The sequence below is a fragment of the Pempheris klunzingeri genome, chromosome 21 (assembly GCF_042242105.1).
Source record: "Pempheris klunzingeri isolate RE-2024b chromosome 21, fPemKlu1.hap1, whole genome shotgun sequence".
NCBI lineage: Eukaryota > Metazoa > Chordata > Actinopteri > Acropomatiformes > Pempheridae > Pempheris > Pempheris klunzingeri.
In genome coordinates this window covers 9,931,296-9,944,863 of record NC_092032.1, presented here as the reverse complement: position 1 = coordinate 9,944,863, position 13,568 = coordinate 9,931,296, and the positions used below count along the sequence as shown (strand labels likewise).

Below are 13,568 nucleotides of genomic sequence, written 5' to 3'. Positions count from 1 at the left end.
TTTTCAGATTTCATATCTACTTTATTTCTATCTACTGTTTTGACCTGGGTGGGTCCTATGTGGGTCGTTACCCAGTCGTCATGTAAGTTGTTAAGTCGCATGATTCAACGTGTGAATGGGTGTTAAGCTTCCCAGCCTCTTGGATGGGAGGTGAAACGTCTTCAAGTACCCTCAAGTCCAGTTGACTTTTGCTCAACTCCTAAGGAATAACTGAATGATCTGGATGACTGAGAATCTTCACAGACATATATAAATATACAGTCATTTACAGCTTGTAATGAGAGGTCATGTGTAGACAGCTGATTACCTGCTCCCTGACCCTCAGCCCAAAGGCTCCAGGTTCACAGGGGGCAATTGGGTTGAGCTTAATGCAAGTTTGTTTGATCATATGAACCAAATGCCTACAAAACATGTATGTTCCATCTTGAGGGCCTGTCTTGTATATATGGAATATGCATGTGTAAATAAAAAAAAGTGTGTCAACAGTGGCTAAATTCCTGCTGCTTTGGTTTTAGGGTACAACCAGTTTGCAAACTGGGTCACATGTCATCACACACCTGAATAGAATAAAACCAATCAATAACACCAGTGCTTTTCCTACTGAGACCACTCAAGTGACCTGCTGTGAAAAAGGCTTATAACAGTAAAAATACCCTAATATCCCTTGGGTTTACAGTGTGTGAGACTTTGCAGTCCAAAATCATAAAGTCAGTTCTCACATTGCACTCAAGTCCCAACCAAATACTGAACTCAAGCATTTTAATCTAACATAATATATGTATAACTACAAACAGCAAAAAGGGTATTCTCCTTTGTGATCGCTAAACCGGTTTTGAAATAAATGTCACAAGATGACAAAAACAAATTTAAGCAAAATCTCTAACAAGAGAAGGAAGAACATTCACTTTTCCTTCAGTTAAATAAAAGCAACAATTCCATAATGTCTTGCCCTCAAATTTTGTCTTTAAGCACAAATTTTATCAGCAAAATATATTTTCAGTGTTGAAAGTACACATTATGCAGCATGGTCCCATTCAGAGTATTAGAGTATTGTTATATACCTACATTATTTACTAGTATACTATTACCTATTAGCAGCATTTTAACGTTGCAGGCTGAGATGGGACAAATCTTATTACTTTAATCTTTATAAAAGCACATTTTACAAGCTGATCAAGCAACTTTTAAGATGCCAAAAACACACTTTTGCAGATTTCTTGTGAAGAAAAGGTGTCACATGTTTATTTTCATAAGTATTCCTTTGCTGCCCCTCTGTGGTAAAACATGTGCACATACACATGTTCTATAAATACTAAATACTAAATGACTTCTACTGCACTGCATTGAAACCACGGGCTTAAAACACTGAACAGGAACAGCATGTGTGCCAAAAGCTAAAAAATTAACATTATGAATATTAAGAGGAGCTAATTAATGGGTGTGAATGATGAATATTAAGCAGCTACGTCACCCCACGAGACACGCATGCGCAGTGCGGAGTGAAAGAGTGCATCAACACACTCGGCGCTGCCAGTGTCAAACTACTGTCAGCAAGCCCGGTGAAAGGAAAGCTTTCCTTACGAATACAGGACAAAATAAACAATAAACCGGCCCGAAGCGACGCCGTGACGGAGCGGAAGAAGAGAGAAGTGAAACCTCTGGCTCGGACAACACTTTTTGGAAGTCAAAACAGTTGTCAGACTCTTATGTTGCGCACTTGCTTCCTGTTGTCAGGGCGGCTGTTAAAAATCCAGCGACGAGGTATCATGTGATGAATATCGAAAAAACACACTTAAATCAAGTCAGGTGGGGACAGGAAGCGGACAGCCCGGACCCCGAGTGTTTGTTTTCTACATGAGTCTGTCGGCAGGATGTCGCTGAGTTCAGGCGGTTGGACTCACCCCCCCGGCTGTCCGCCGGAGCAGTCCGCCGCCCTGCCCGCTCTCCTCGGGGCCTCGCAGTCACAGCTTGGCTGCCAAACCGTCCTAATGTCGGTTCGGGTGTCGTTGTGCCACTCTGGTATCCGACCGCTGTGTCTGCCAGGAGCAGGTGACGAGTCGCTTCGCCTGCAGCTGAGCATGGACCCGGGGAAGTCCGGGGAATTCCGGCTGTCGCTCCAGGACAGCAGCGGCACCGGCCGGAGTGTGGTGAGTTCAGGGCGGCACGATGGCTCAGGGTCGGGCTTATATTGAGAAATGTCCAAACACATACTTTTTATTCTAATGTGACGCCACACTCAGTGCAATTATTAATGGGGACCACATAGAGCAATGGGTTTCAAACTGTTTACTAGGACCACATTAGCCAACAGGGGGCAACAACAAGATGTGGGACCCCTTCTGTGCCTTATTTTTGTAATCAGTTGCTGTTAGACAACAATCAAAGGCTGAAAACAAAGCAGACATCCCATGATAGTTTTAGATTAGTTTATACGTTAGTGGTAGTTTGTAGGCATAACATCAACTGAAAGGGATATTTAATAGTAAATGTTTTGATTATACCTTTAAAGGACAGGCCCTATAAATAGAGCATAAATGTTTTATAGGCATTTGGTTCATATGATCGAACTAACTTGCATTAATCTCAACCCAACTGCCCCCTGTGAACCTGGAGCCTTTGGGCTGAGGGTCAGGGAGCAGGTAATCAGTTATCTACACATGACCTCTCATTACAAGCTGTAAATGACTGTATATTTAAATGTTTGTTATAGGTATTTCAGAAGAAAAAAAGCTAAGAGTAGATGTGAAATCAGAAAACTCTGGTGTAGCATAACTGTTTTATTTATTGTTTCAGTCTATTTATTAACTCCACCATCTCGGGACCCCTCAGATTTAGCCTCTGATCCCTTGGTGGGCTCCCGAACCACAGGTTACAAATTCAGGGTACAAGGGTTCAGGCCACTGTGTTTGCAAACAGCCATCCAACTTTGAAATCAACTGGTATTTGACATTTACACACAGAGCCTTCATTTTTTTTCACTTATTGCATTTTCAAACAAATATTATTACAGCTCCACTCAGTCCAAGAGTATTAGGCACACCAAGCTTAAACCAATGCATAATAATACAACAATCTTTATTAAATCCTGCACCCATGAAGGTAATAATGTTCAGTTTTTGTTGAAAATGTTCTAGATTGAACTTTATGGTCATTTTGGAGGCTGTAGTTTGTGGTGCTGCATTATAAATGTTATAGTGTCTACATTTACAGGATAACAATTTGTTTTATTGTTTGGCATTTCCTTTGTTGCGTACTGTATTTATATTTGTTGAGGTATAATGGATTGTTAAAGTTCGGTATTCACCAAACCAACTTTGTCACATGCAGTGACACATGTAGTGGCCGTCTTGCTGTAATGTAACTTATGATTAATTGTCCTTCCCCTTTTCTTCCCTCTTCATCTCCTCTCGTTCTTGCTCTCTCTTCCTCTTCATCCAGACCATCGCTGAGTTTGATCTGGGGACAGTAAACTATGAGGTGAAGTCACCAAAGTGCCATGAGCTGAGTTTGGCGGCACCTCCGCATGACCATATCAGCTTCAACTTCCGTTGTGAGCAGGAGGCCCAGGAGTGGGCGACGGTGGTGATCTCCTCATTGAGAGAAGCACAAAGAGGTAAGTCACCCCTCTTGCCAAATACTCACTGTTCTTTTAGATAACATCCATAGATATTTTATACCTCGTAACAGGGTGCTATTATCCTTTCCAAACCTACTGTACAATGTTATAAGGAACCCTTTTTGTGTAGTTGGTGGCCTTGATTTGCCCTGTAGTGAAACTTAGTTCACGCGAATTGAACTTGACGTATCAAACTGGTTATTTGGACAAACCAGCTTTTCATTGCTCCGCTTAATGCTTGTTAACATCACTGCCGTCAGTCTCATCCGCTGTAAATAAGCTTCATATTTTGTGAATTTCAATAAATTGGTCTGTGCTTACTTGCACAATGTGTCCTTGTTTACCCACCCACTTAAAGTAACAGACAAGAAAAATTAAAGAAAGTAAAAAGAATGTTATTGTGGATTAATACACACTGGTAACAAACCAGCTTTTGTAACCACTTTTGGCTGACATCAAAATGATCTCTGCGCAAAATTCTACAGTTAACAGCCATGAATAACTATTTAAGTTAGCAGCTATGGCTGTAACACACACTTAGGCCCATATTGTTGAGCAAGCTTAACGTAGTGTTATTGTAAATGCTGACATGAGAACGTCCCCTGCACTGGGAGACTTTAGCAGCAGTCTGGGGATCATTGTGGGAAACTTCAGGAAGATGGAAAAGAAAGACTTATCCGGGCTTCTTCATGAGTTGTACATTGGGACCTCCCTGTACAATACGTTCAATAGTTTTTTGTAGTACTTGTCTGGGCTACAAACCAAGGTATATTATGTGGAATTAATGTACAGTGTAATAGACCAGTTATCCCTGTACCTGCCAAAACAGAAGCTTTTCTGTCAACAGATCTCATTTTAACACATTCAAACTGACTGGATAGTGAAAGCGGTTAACAGACTGTTGTTCTGTCTAGCTTTACTCTTTTGACTGCTCTTCTTCCTCTGTGCCCTTGACTTATAAACACAGCATGATAATGTCTGTGAAGATTCTCAGTCATCCAGGTCATCCAGTTGAGCAAAAGTCAACTGGACTTGTTGAAGGTACTTGAAGACGTTTCGCCTCCCATCCAAGAGGCTTCTTCAGCATGATAATGTATCAGATAAATGAGCTAAGATCAAAAAAAGTGTTCATGAGAGATCAGTGGGAAATATTCACTTTGCTATCTGCTGTGATTCTGTCTGTTCTGCTAAAAGAACCTCTATTAAGACAAAATGCAACAAATTTAAAGTTTAAATTTCAGTCTACAGCTGCAGGAGAGCAAAATTAAACAACGGGGGAGGTGTTTTGCAGAACATAGAAACTTTAATCTATCTTATGTTTTCCATCTGTTTATTTATCTGAGTGCTTTCTTTCTGGTTTTCAACACGGCAGTCTCCCCTCGAGATAATGGTTCACAGCCCCCCCTGGATGGTCCCAATCTTCACAACAGCTCGACCTTGCAACGAACAGGTGTGCACGCTGAATGTCCTCCTGCAAATATAAGATGTTATTTGGTCTAGATGACATGTAACTAATTCATTCATTCCTTCACTCATTTTGTTTATTCATTGAATCATTGCTAGGCCCCTAGTGGCTGTTCAGAGGTATGGCAACATCATTGTTTGTGTGTGTGTATGTGTATGTGTATGTGTATGTGTATGTGTGTGTGTGTGTGTGTGTGTGTGTGTGTGTGTGTGTGTGTGTGTGTGTATCCATCTATAGAGGAAACCTGCATAGAGCTGACCCGAGCCATAGAAGCAGGTGACATACAGTCTGCTTCTGTCTTTGCTGCCACACTCGCCCGACAACAAGCCGCGCTTAAGATTCAGCCCTCTGCCAGAGTGTATGAAGACACTGAAATCAAGTAGGGGCATCATCGTTATTATGATTTTAACATTTGAGAAACATGATTCATGGTCAATGATTGTTTTAACCCGTATTTGCTTCATTTTATGTACCAGCTTGGCTGTTGTAGTCGAGGATTCTTCTTCATCCTGTTGTGTCACTGTGAAAGTTTTCCCACATATGACGACTGCAGCGCTGAAACAGCAGGTCTGAAGAATGCTTCTCTTCTTCAATTGGGTCTTGAAGGAATTAAGTCGAGTCATGTTTATTTATATAGCCCAAAATCAGAAATCACATTAGCTTTAAAGGGTTTGCAGAATCTTCTGTCTCACTGTTTTTCTCTCTCTCCTTCCTTTGGTTTTCAACCAACTAAGATGTTTCTTGAGTATGGCTTTCATCCGCGGGTGCAGCGCTGGGTGATTGGCCAGTGTCTGTGCACTGACCAGCGCTCTCTGGCCTCATATGGGGTACATCAGGACGGTGACACAGCCTTCTTGTACCTCCTGTCAGCCCGCCATGCTCACTTGACCCTCCAAGTCCTCCAGCAGGACCAGGAGAGTGCCCTCCTTCTCAGTTCTCCATTTCTGCCTCTCCCCACTCCTCCCCTGCCCGCTATTTCTGCAAACGGCACCTCATCTCTGGACCGGAGGCCTTACACCACCCTTCCTCCTAGACTCCACACCAGCAGCAAAACTGGTTAGTGAGGGCATTAACATGGCTTTGTCAAAGTTGTCATAACTTTTGCCAGACCTATATAGAGCAGCTATAAAACACAAGACAAAAGCAGGGCTTCACAATAGTCTGTAAAAGAAAAGTCAAATGCTACCATAATGCCAGATACCATTTTAGCACCACAACCCCAATTAATTGAGAACTTTGCATCAAAAAATAAAATGTGGTCACATATGTATTATCCCTCAGTAGACGTTGCCTCCAGCTCAGTCTTAGTGTTTGATTGCCCACACAAAAATAAAACAGTGCACAGTTGTGGGAAAAGTCAGAATAGACCAATTTAAATGTGCTTTGCCTTGTAATAAAGTCCTGTTGAAGATACATGTTGTACTCTTTTAGACAATATTTCCAATGGATTTAAAAATAGATTAAAAAACCAAAGGAGGTCAGTAGAGCAGACAGTGGTAACATATGACAAAGAACTGTGTAGGAGGGTTTGCACTTGCAGAAAGTATACTGTGTGTATCAAAGGTTATGTACATAGAAACAAAGTCACTCACGCAGAAGCTAAATATGCACACATATTGACTTGCAGATGTGAACTGGTAGCTTGTTTTTTTCTTTTTCCACTTAAATGTTTCAGGTGGGTCAGAGAGAAGAAACATCAGTGAGATCGGAGATCTCATCAACCTAGAGATGCCTCAACTCAATGAAGCACTGAGACTCAACCCAGCCTCCACCCAGGTAACAGACAGCAGTTATGGTGGTCGTTTTACTAAAGTATTTTTGAGTTTCCTTTATTCACAAGGAGTGAGACACATGAAGTGCTGTTTCTCATATGGTGAAGCATAACAGTCATAATACTAAAAAGATGAACGACAAAGTTCAACGAGCCAGTTGAAAGCAAAGAATAAAAGCAATCCTCTGTGCCTTAGGGTTGGTCGTGCCCTTCTTGCACTTACATTAACAAACCAACTCGGCCCGGCTGTGAGATCTGCAGCACAAACCGCCCCGAGAACTACGTCGTCCCAGGTGGATACCGACCTGACGAACTGGAACTCAGACGGATCCAGCAGGAGAAGGAGGCTATCAGACAGTATCAGCAGGTATGAAAAACACATACCGCCATACGCCTGTATGTATGTCTGTCTCACAAACACACACACACACACACACACACACACACTTAGAGTAAAACCATTTGGTGACAATTACATACAGGGGTTAACCAACAAGCCTGGGTCAAAAAGGGCACTAAATTGGACAAAATGCTCTGGAAAACAATAAGTTAAAGTATGAAATTGATTCAAAGTTTACTTTTGAATTTAAATTCAAAGGCTCTCTCAGGCTGACTCTCTTCTCTACTGTCTCTGTTTTTTGTTTTGTTTTTTTGAAGGAGAAAGGGAGAAGAGAGGTGCTGAGGAGTGCTGGGGCTCAAAACAACTCACTCCTGTATAACTTGGACCTGGACTACTGAACACACTCAGACATATACACACACTCCGTGTTTATTTGTGGTTCATTCACAACATTTCCATTGCACTCATCAGACTCACTTTTAGATTGCATAAAAAAAACCATCACACACAACATCTATATGTGTGTCTGTATTCTTGAACTGAAAACATATTGTTCTGTTATTTGTAGCCTGAAGTTGAATGTAGGTTGAAGAGCTCAGTTGAGATGCACTGATACTACTGAAGCCTAATTAAACCTACTATTAGCAAATAAACAACATGGGTGGTGGCAAAGGTGTATCCATGGCTCCAGTGTTAAGCATGTTCATGAGACCCTATAGTAGAGAAACTCTGTGTGACAACAGTTGATTTCACATTTTATGAAATTATTAAATGAAATTAAATGAAAAAAAGCTGTTCTGGTGAAAGGTGGAGCCTGACTGATGCTGGACTTTAGAAGACAATTTTATTTAAAGAAATCTGGCAAAGATGCATTTTGTTTTGCTACACAAACACATGAAAACAAACATTTATGGTCCCTGGGCCTGTATCACTAAGCGAGTTCAACTTATTCTGGCTCACTTAGGGTCACCTGGCTTCACTAGGCTTGGCAGTGGTATCACAGCGGTATCACAAAACTCATCATCAGCTGGTTCTATTCACTCTGGGTTTTCCTATCCAGCAACGAGCACGTTCATGTGAAAGAAGCAGCGTTGTTAATTACAGGTCACGTTATCCAACCATGAATTAAGTACTTAACATGGAAATATTGATACCTGCAGGAGAATTAAGTTCATCCCCAAATACTGAAAGCTATCAATAAGTTGAATATGTCAGTGTATTTCCAATTATTTGTATTTCCAATTATCATCACAACAATTACACCGTATTTTTGGTGAGCGAATCGTTCAGTGGTCGGGGTCGTTTACGGTGTTGATCTAATCCTCTGAAGGTGACCTGTTCTGGAGCTAGTCTGGTTAGGTTGCCATGGTGATCTACACCAGTTAAAAGTGATCCAGCAGAAAACCTGAGTGATGCCCAAATATAGCAGGACAACCCACTAATCTTGCTTCGTGGTACAGGCCCCTTGGCAACATATATTGTTTGAGCTCTAGTGAGAAGGTTATGAAAGACTTTTCCTCATATTGACCATCCAGCTGGATAATCCTCATCACTGTTTTGTGTGATAAAGTCTTAAAGAGCAGTGGTTCCAACTAAATTGAATGTATCAGCCTGATTGTTCATTTTGCACAGTTTCTTGTATATAAACTATGTGAAACTGATAAGAATAAAATTTGTTTGTACACAGTGTGTGTGTCTGCATGTGTATGTGTGTCTGCATTGGTGAGTGTCCAAAGGTGAAACATGTTGCCTACAATACTCATTGTGAAAAAAAAACAGAAGGGAACTAGTTTACAGAATATACCTTTAACCTCACAACAACTCCACCCCTTTCCCAGGCCAGAGAACAGGAGCGCAGAGAGAATTTTGCCCGGCTGGTGATGATGGACGGCCAGGACCTGCTGCCTAACCCAGAGCCTGTGGACTGCAGGATCTGCTACATGGACCTGCAGCCTGGAGAGGGGGTCCTGCTGAGGGAGTGTCTCCACTGCTTCTGCAGGTAAGGTTTAGGGGGTGGTGGGGAAAATTAAAAAAAAAGGTTTAGAGAGAGAAGCTGGAGTGTATCTCAGAGAGGGGTCTCTGCTGATGGGACGAGGAATACATACATCTTTATCATCCTGATTGAAAATCATGGATGCTTGTCGTGATTCAGACCTGTATGTTTGTGCGTCTTTGTGTGTGTTATGCCTTGCCAGAGACTGCTTGCGTTCAGTCATCATGCTGAGTGAGGAGCCAGAGGTGTCCTGTCCCTACAGAGATGACACATATTCCTGTGCCTGCTCTCTGCAGGAGAGGGAGATCAGATCTGTGAGTTACACCAACATATACAGTATTTGCTCTGATACACCAGGTTAAGATACCGTGCCTTTCTTACTGGTGTGTTAGCAGGTAGCATTAGCATCATAAAGCATCAGATTGTATGAATAAATTGCTTTGTATGTTTTCATTTGGCCAGAAAAGCAAAGTGAGCCGACCTTCCCAGCTACTAAATGTTAAACAATAAACTGTGATCTGACCAGGACTGCTTTGAATGAAGCCTCTGTTTGGAGCGGAAAATGTGTACCTGTTAGTAGTATTATTAGGGTTAACTAGTCCCCCACAATGTCTTTGCCGTTCTTCTTTACAGTTGGTGTCAGCAGAGGAGTATGAACGCTGGCTGCAAAGAGGTCTGTCAGTGGCAGAGTCTCGATGTGAGGGCAGCTACCACTGTGCCACTCCAGACTGCCTGGGCTGGTGTGTGTACGAGGACACGGTCAATATCTTCCACTGCCCTGTCTGCAGGAAACACAACTGCCTGATTTGCAAGGTATGAAGGAAATTGTCTTAAGAGGGGAAAACATGAGATTGTGTATCAAATGTATATGAGTGTACTAATGGGGGTTGTACCGTGCACTAATCAAACAGAGTTAATCGATTAAAACCAGTCAGTTTGAATCAAAGGACACATTTGAGACCCTTGCTTTTAGTTGGTCTTGTCCCCACAGAAATGTGCGTCAGAGACTTTCACACAACAGTTTTCACATCTTCTCTGTCCCTGTTTCTATTTTTCTTTTCACAGTCTATCCATGAGGGAATGAACTGTAAGCAATACCAGGATGATCTTGCAGCCCGCGCTATAAATGACTGTGCTGCTAGGAGGACAACACATCTGCTCAAGGTGAGCTGTAGTGCAGTGTGTGTGTGTGTGTGTGTGTGTGTGTGTGTGTGTGTGTGTGTGTGCGTTTGCAGTGTATACAGTGTCAGGGGTTTTGGGACTAACTTTTGTCCACATTCTGTGTCTCAAAAACAGACTCTTGTGCAGTCAGGGGAGGCAATGCACTGTCCTCAGTGTGGCATTATTGTGCAAAAGAGGGATGGTTGTGATTGGCTGCGCTGCACTGTCTGTCACACTGAGATCTGCTGGGTCACCAGAGGACCCCGCTGGGGGCCTGGGGTAAGAAATCCGTCCTTCTTTTCCTCATGGCATATTTCTTTGTACCAACCAGATCTTTGTTGCATGGAAATATGATAGAAGAACAAATATCCATACAGAAAAGGTGCAACTAACTTTCTTCTAGCAAAAATCTGATTCTTGTCTCTCCAGTGAATGAGCGAAACATGGTGGCGAAACTAAAACGTTTGATGAATCTAATTCTGATCCTTTTCCAAGGGTCCTGGAGACACCAGTGGGGGATGTCGCTGCAATGTCAACAATCAGAAATGTCATCCTAAATGCCAAAACTGCCACTGAGAAGCTCAGATTGTAGAAGGGAATCAAAAGACTCAACTTGAAATAGACTATTTTCTAAAATAGGGAGAGGAGGGTTCAGGTGAATGAAAAAGAACATTTAAGCCGAAACTGACTGTGCAGGATTGATACATGCAATGCATGGTACTTGTTACAACTGGAAATATTCTACATTTCTTCTCAGCAAGCAGAGTAACATTATTTATAGATTGCCTTTCAGCCCTGTCTGATTTCAGCAGGGTTCATTATACATTAATGGATCACATTGGACTCTCGTGGTGATAAGGGTGGATAGAAGTGTGCAGGGAAAGAGTATTAACATTTTTTGCATGTGCTGCTGCAAATGTAGCAATATAGGTGTGTTGTTTTGTATTTTGGTCGTTACAAACCAGGATGCATTGCATTAACTGAAGTTGCCTTAATCTTGTGCACAAAAGCTGTAGCAGGGCATTTGTGTTGAAGTTTTGTGGGTAACGCCAACAAAAGTGTCCTTGAAATGCAATTTGTCTGGACAGAGACGGATCAAAGGAGTGTATGGGGTTATATATGGTTATATTTTTCTGTGTGTGTGTGACACTCAGACTACATGTGTGCCTTGGTGCCAAAGAGGTTTGAAATGACAACATGTCTGATTGTTAATGTGTTGTTTAACCCATGACTGAGAGGAACCAGGCTGTTTGCATGGGTTCATCACTCACATGCTTCTGTATTTGACAAAGGTGGGTACAGAGGTCACTGAGGTACTGCTGACCAGCTGAGTATTGTATGATGACGTCATCAGTAAGCAGACTGTATTGATTAATAGCGAAATGTTAATGACGACACTTGAACACTTTCTGGAAGAGAAGGCACGTGCCCTCGACTACACTACTGCCCAGCACTGACAAGACATGAATAAGTCGTCACTGTTGCTTGTGTTATAATATCAGCTCTGTGCTGCTGACGTACCGTTGTGCCTTAATTATCAATAAAATCCCCTTAAAGCTGTCAGACTTATTTGACTGTGTTTTAACATACAATAGCCATTATGTCTTCTCGTAGATTTAATATCCAATCAGTTTGTAAATAAGAGACCTCCCCTTTTTGGGGGTATATCTCAATTTAGTTGTCAAATTATTTAAAAAGGAAATGGTTTGAGATAGAGACAGATTGAGCTCTCCAGGGTTCTATAGTTAAAAATTACACGTGATGTAAATATAACTACTTACAAGCCAACAAAAAAGAGATATATAATAGATGTATAAATCAATGTTGTATGTATCCATAAGATATATGTTCCTGGCAGTGTAAAGAAGGTTTAGAAAGGGTGTAGACTTTCATTCTTGGAAATGATTTTTACAGAAAACATTGGAGTCCTCGCTATGGCCCTGAAACTGTCCTTCATTCTGACCGAGATGTTTTCCATTTTTAAATGTTAACATTAACTGTAAAGGAGGGCAGTATCTGAAAGTGCCAATTAGAAATGTACAATGTACAAAATGCAGCTGCTCAGATCGTAACCAGGACGTGAAGCAGAAATGATAGTTCGTCTGCATGTGAAGCTTCTGATTCAGACAAACTCCATCATTTAAGCATCAGGTGATCAAATGAAACACTACAGAGTGTCCCGGGGAGTCTGCAGCCTTTTTTGTGAACATCCCTCGCCAGGATCATCATCTGGGTTTCTTATTGGTGTTGATGTGGATCTCTGCAATGAACGGATGACTTAGGGCCTCACTGGGAGTGATTCTTCCATCCCAGTCTGAATGCAATGTCTGTTTTAGCAGGCTCAGAAATGCCCGTCTTTCTCCTTCAGGTTCAGATGTTGGATTTCTGTGCTTAACAATATCATCGAGAGTCTTCACTCCTGTGAACTTAAGACCATCTTGAAACCATTTCAGTCTAAACTTTTTCCAAGGGTTAACCCTGAAACAAGTCAGAGTTTTTGTGCTTATTGCCAGTTGGTGTTTGGATGGCGGACCCTGCCATTTTGAAATACAACTAAGAACATCTTCCTCTTTCTTACAGAGACCAAACAGGTGATGGCTAGTAAACAGATATGCTCGCACGCAACCAAGGGCCCACATGTCAATGGCAAAAGTGACATTGCCACCTAAAATGACCTCTGGTGATCTATACATTAAATTTTGCATGGCGTTACGTTGAACCTCTGAGGGCGTACCGGTGAGTCCAAAATCAATTAATTTGATTTTGAAAGGCTTCTCCTGGTGATTGACCAACATTATGTTATTTGGTTTTACATCTGCATGAACAATATTTCTATCTTTTAGAATATGCAGTGTTGTAACCATTTGACGTGCTTTTTCCCGAATACCCATAATGTGTACTTGTCCACTCTGTGAAACTAAGTCAGAAAGGGTTTTGTCGAGCTTTTCAAACGCCAGGTAAAGTTGGTTTTGATAAAGAAAACTTTCAATGAAATGAACTATGTTCCATTGGTCTGCATCAAGGTGTCTGAGCTGCCGGAGTGCTTCGATCTCCCCTTTTTCTATTATCTTCATTCTCTTCAGGACAGCTTCTTTACACGTGCCCTCTATAGTACAGTAATAAACTTTACCACAAGTCCCCTCTCCAATCTTCTCCTGCTGTCTGTATTTGAACAACTTGCCCAGAATGAAAAGGCTTGTCTCTGTATTTGCATCAGGAGAT

At 41.7% G+C, this 13,568-nt stretch overlaps 1 protein-coding gene across 1 annotated transcript; it reads left to right on the top strand.

The window, feature by feature from the left end:
- The first annotated feature begins 1,504 nt into the window (after positions 1–1,504).
- shrprbck1r (sharpin and rbck1 related) lies at positions 1,505–11,909 on the top strand. Its single transcript, XM_070852743.1, has 14 exons — positions 1,505–2,147; positions 3,439–3,613; positions 4,989–5,066; positions 5,319–5,460; positions 5,558–5,648; positions 5,816–6,137; positions 6,757–6,857; positions 7,049–7,219; positions 9,031–9,191; positions 9,388–9,499; positions 9,819–9,998; positions 10,251–10,349; positions 10,482–10,625; positions 10,842–11,909. The coding sequence occupies exons 1-14, from the start codon at positions 1,872–1,874 to the stop codon at positions 10,920–10,922; spliced, it is 2,133 nt and encodes a 710-aa protein (XP_070708844.1). The 5' UTR covers positions 1,505–1,871; the 3' UTR covers positions 10,923–11,909.
- The last annotated feature ends 1,659 nt before the right edge of the window (positions 11,910–13,568 follow it).

Excerpts from the sequence above, each read along its gene's own strand:
- shrprbck1r (XM_070852743.1), top strand. The coding sequence starts at position 1,872 with ATGTCGCTGAGTTCAGGCGGTTGGACTCACCCCCCCGGCTGTCCGCCG. Across the intron at positions 9,192-9,387 it reads TGTCTCCACTGCTTCTGCAG|AGACTGCTTGCGTTCAGTCA; the intron begins GTAAGGTTTAGG and ends ATGCCTTGCCAG. Across the intron at positions 10,350-10,481 it reads GGACAACACATCTGCTCAAG|ACTCTTGTGCAGTCAGGGGA; the intron begins GTGAGCTGTAGT and ends TCTCAAAAACAG.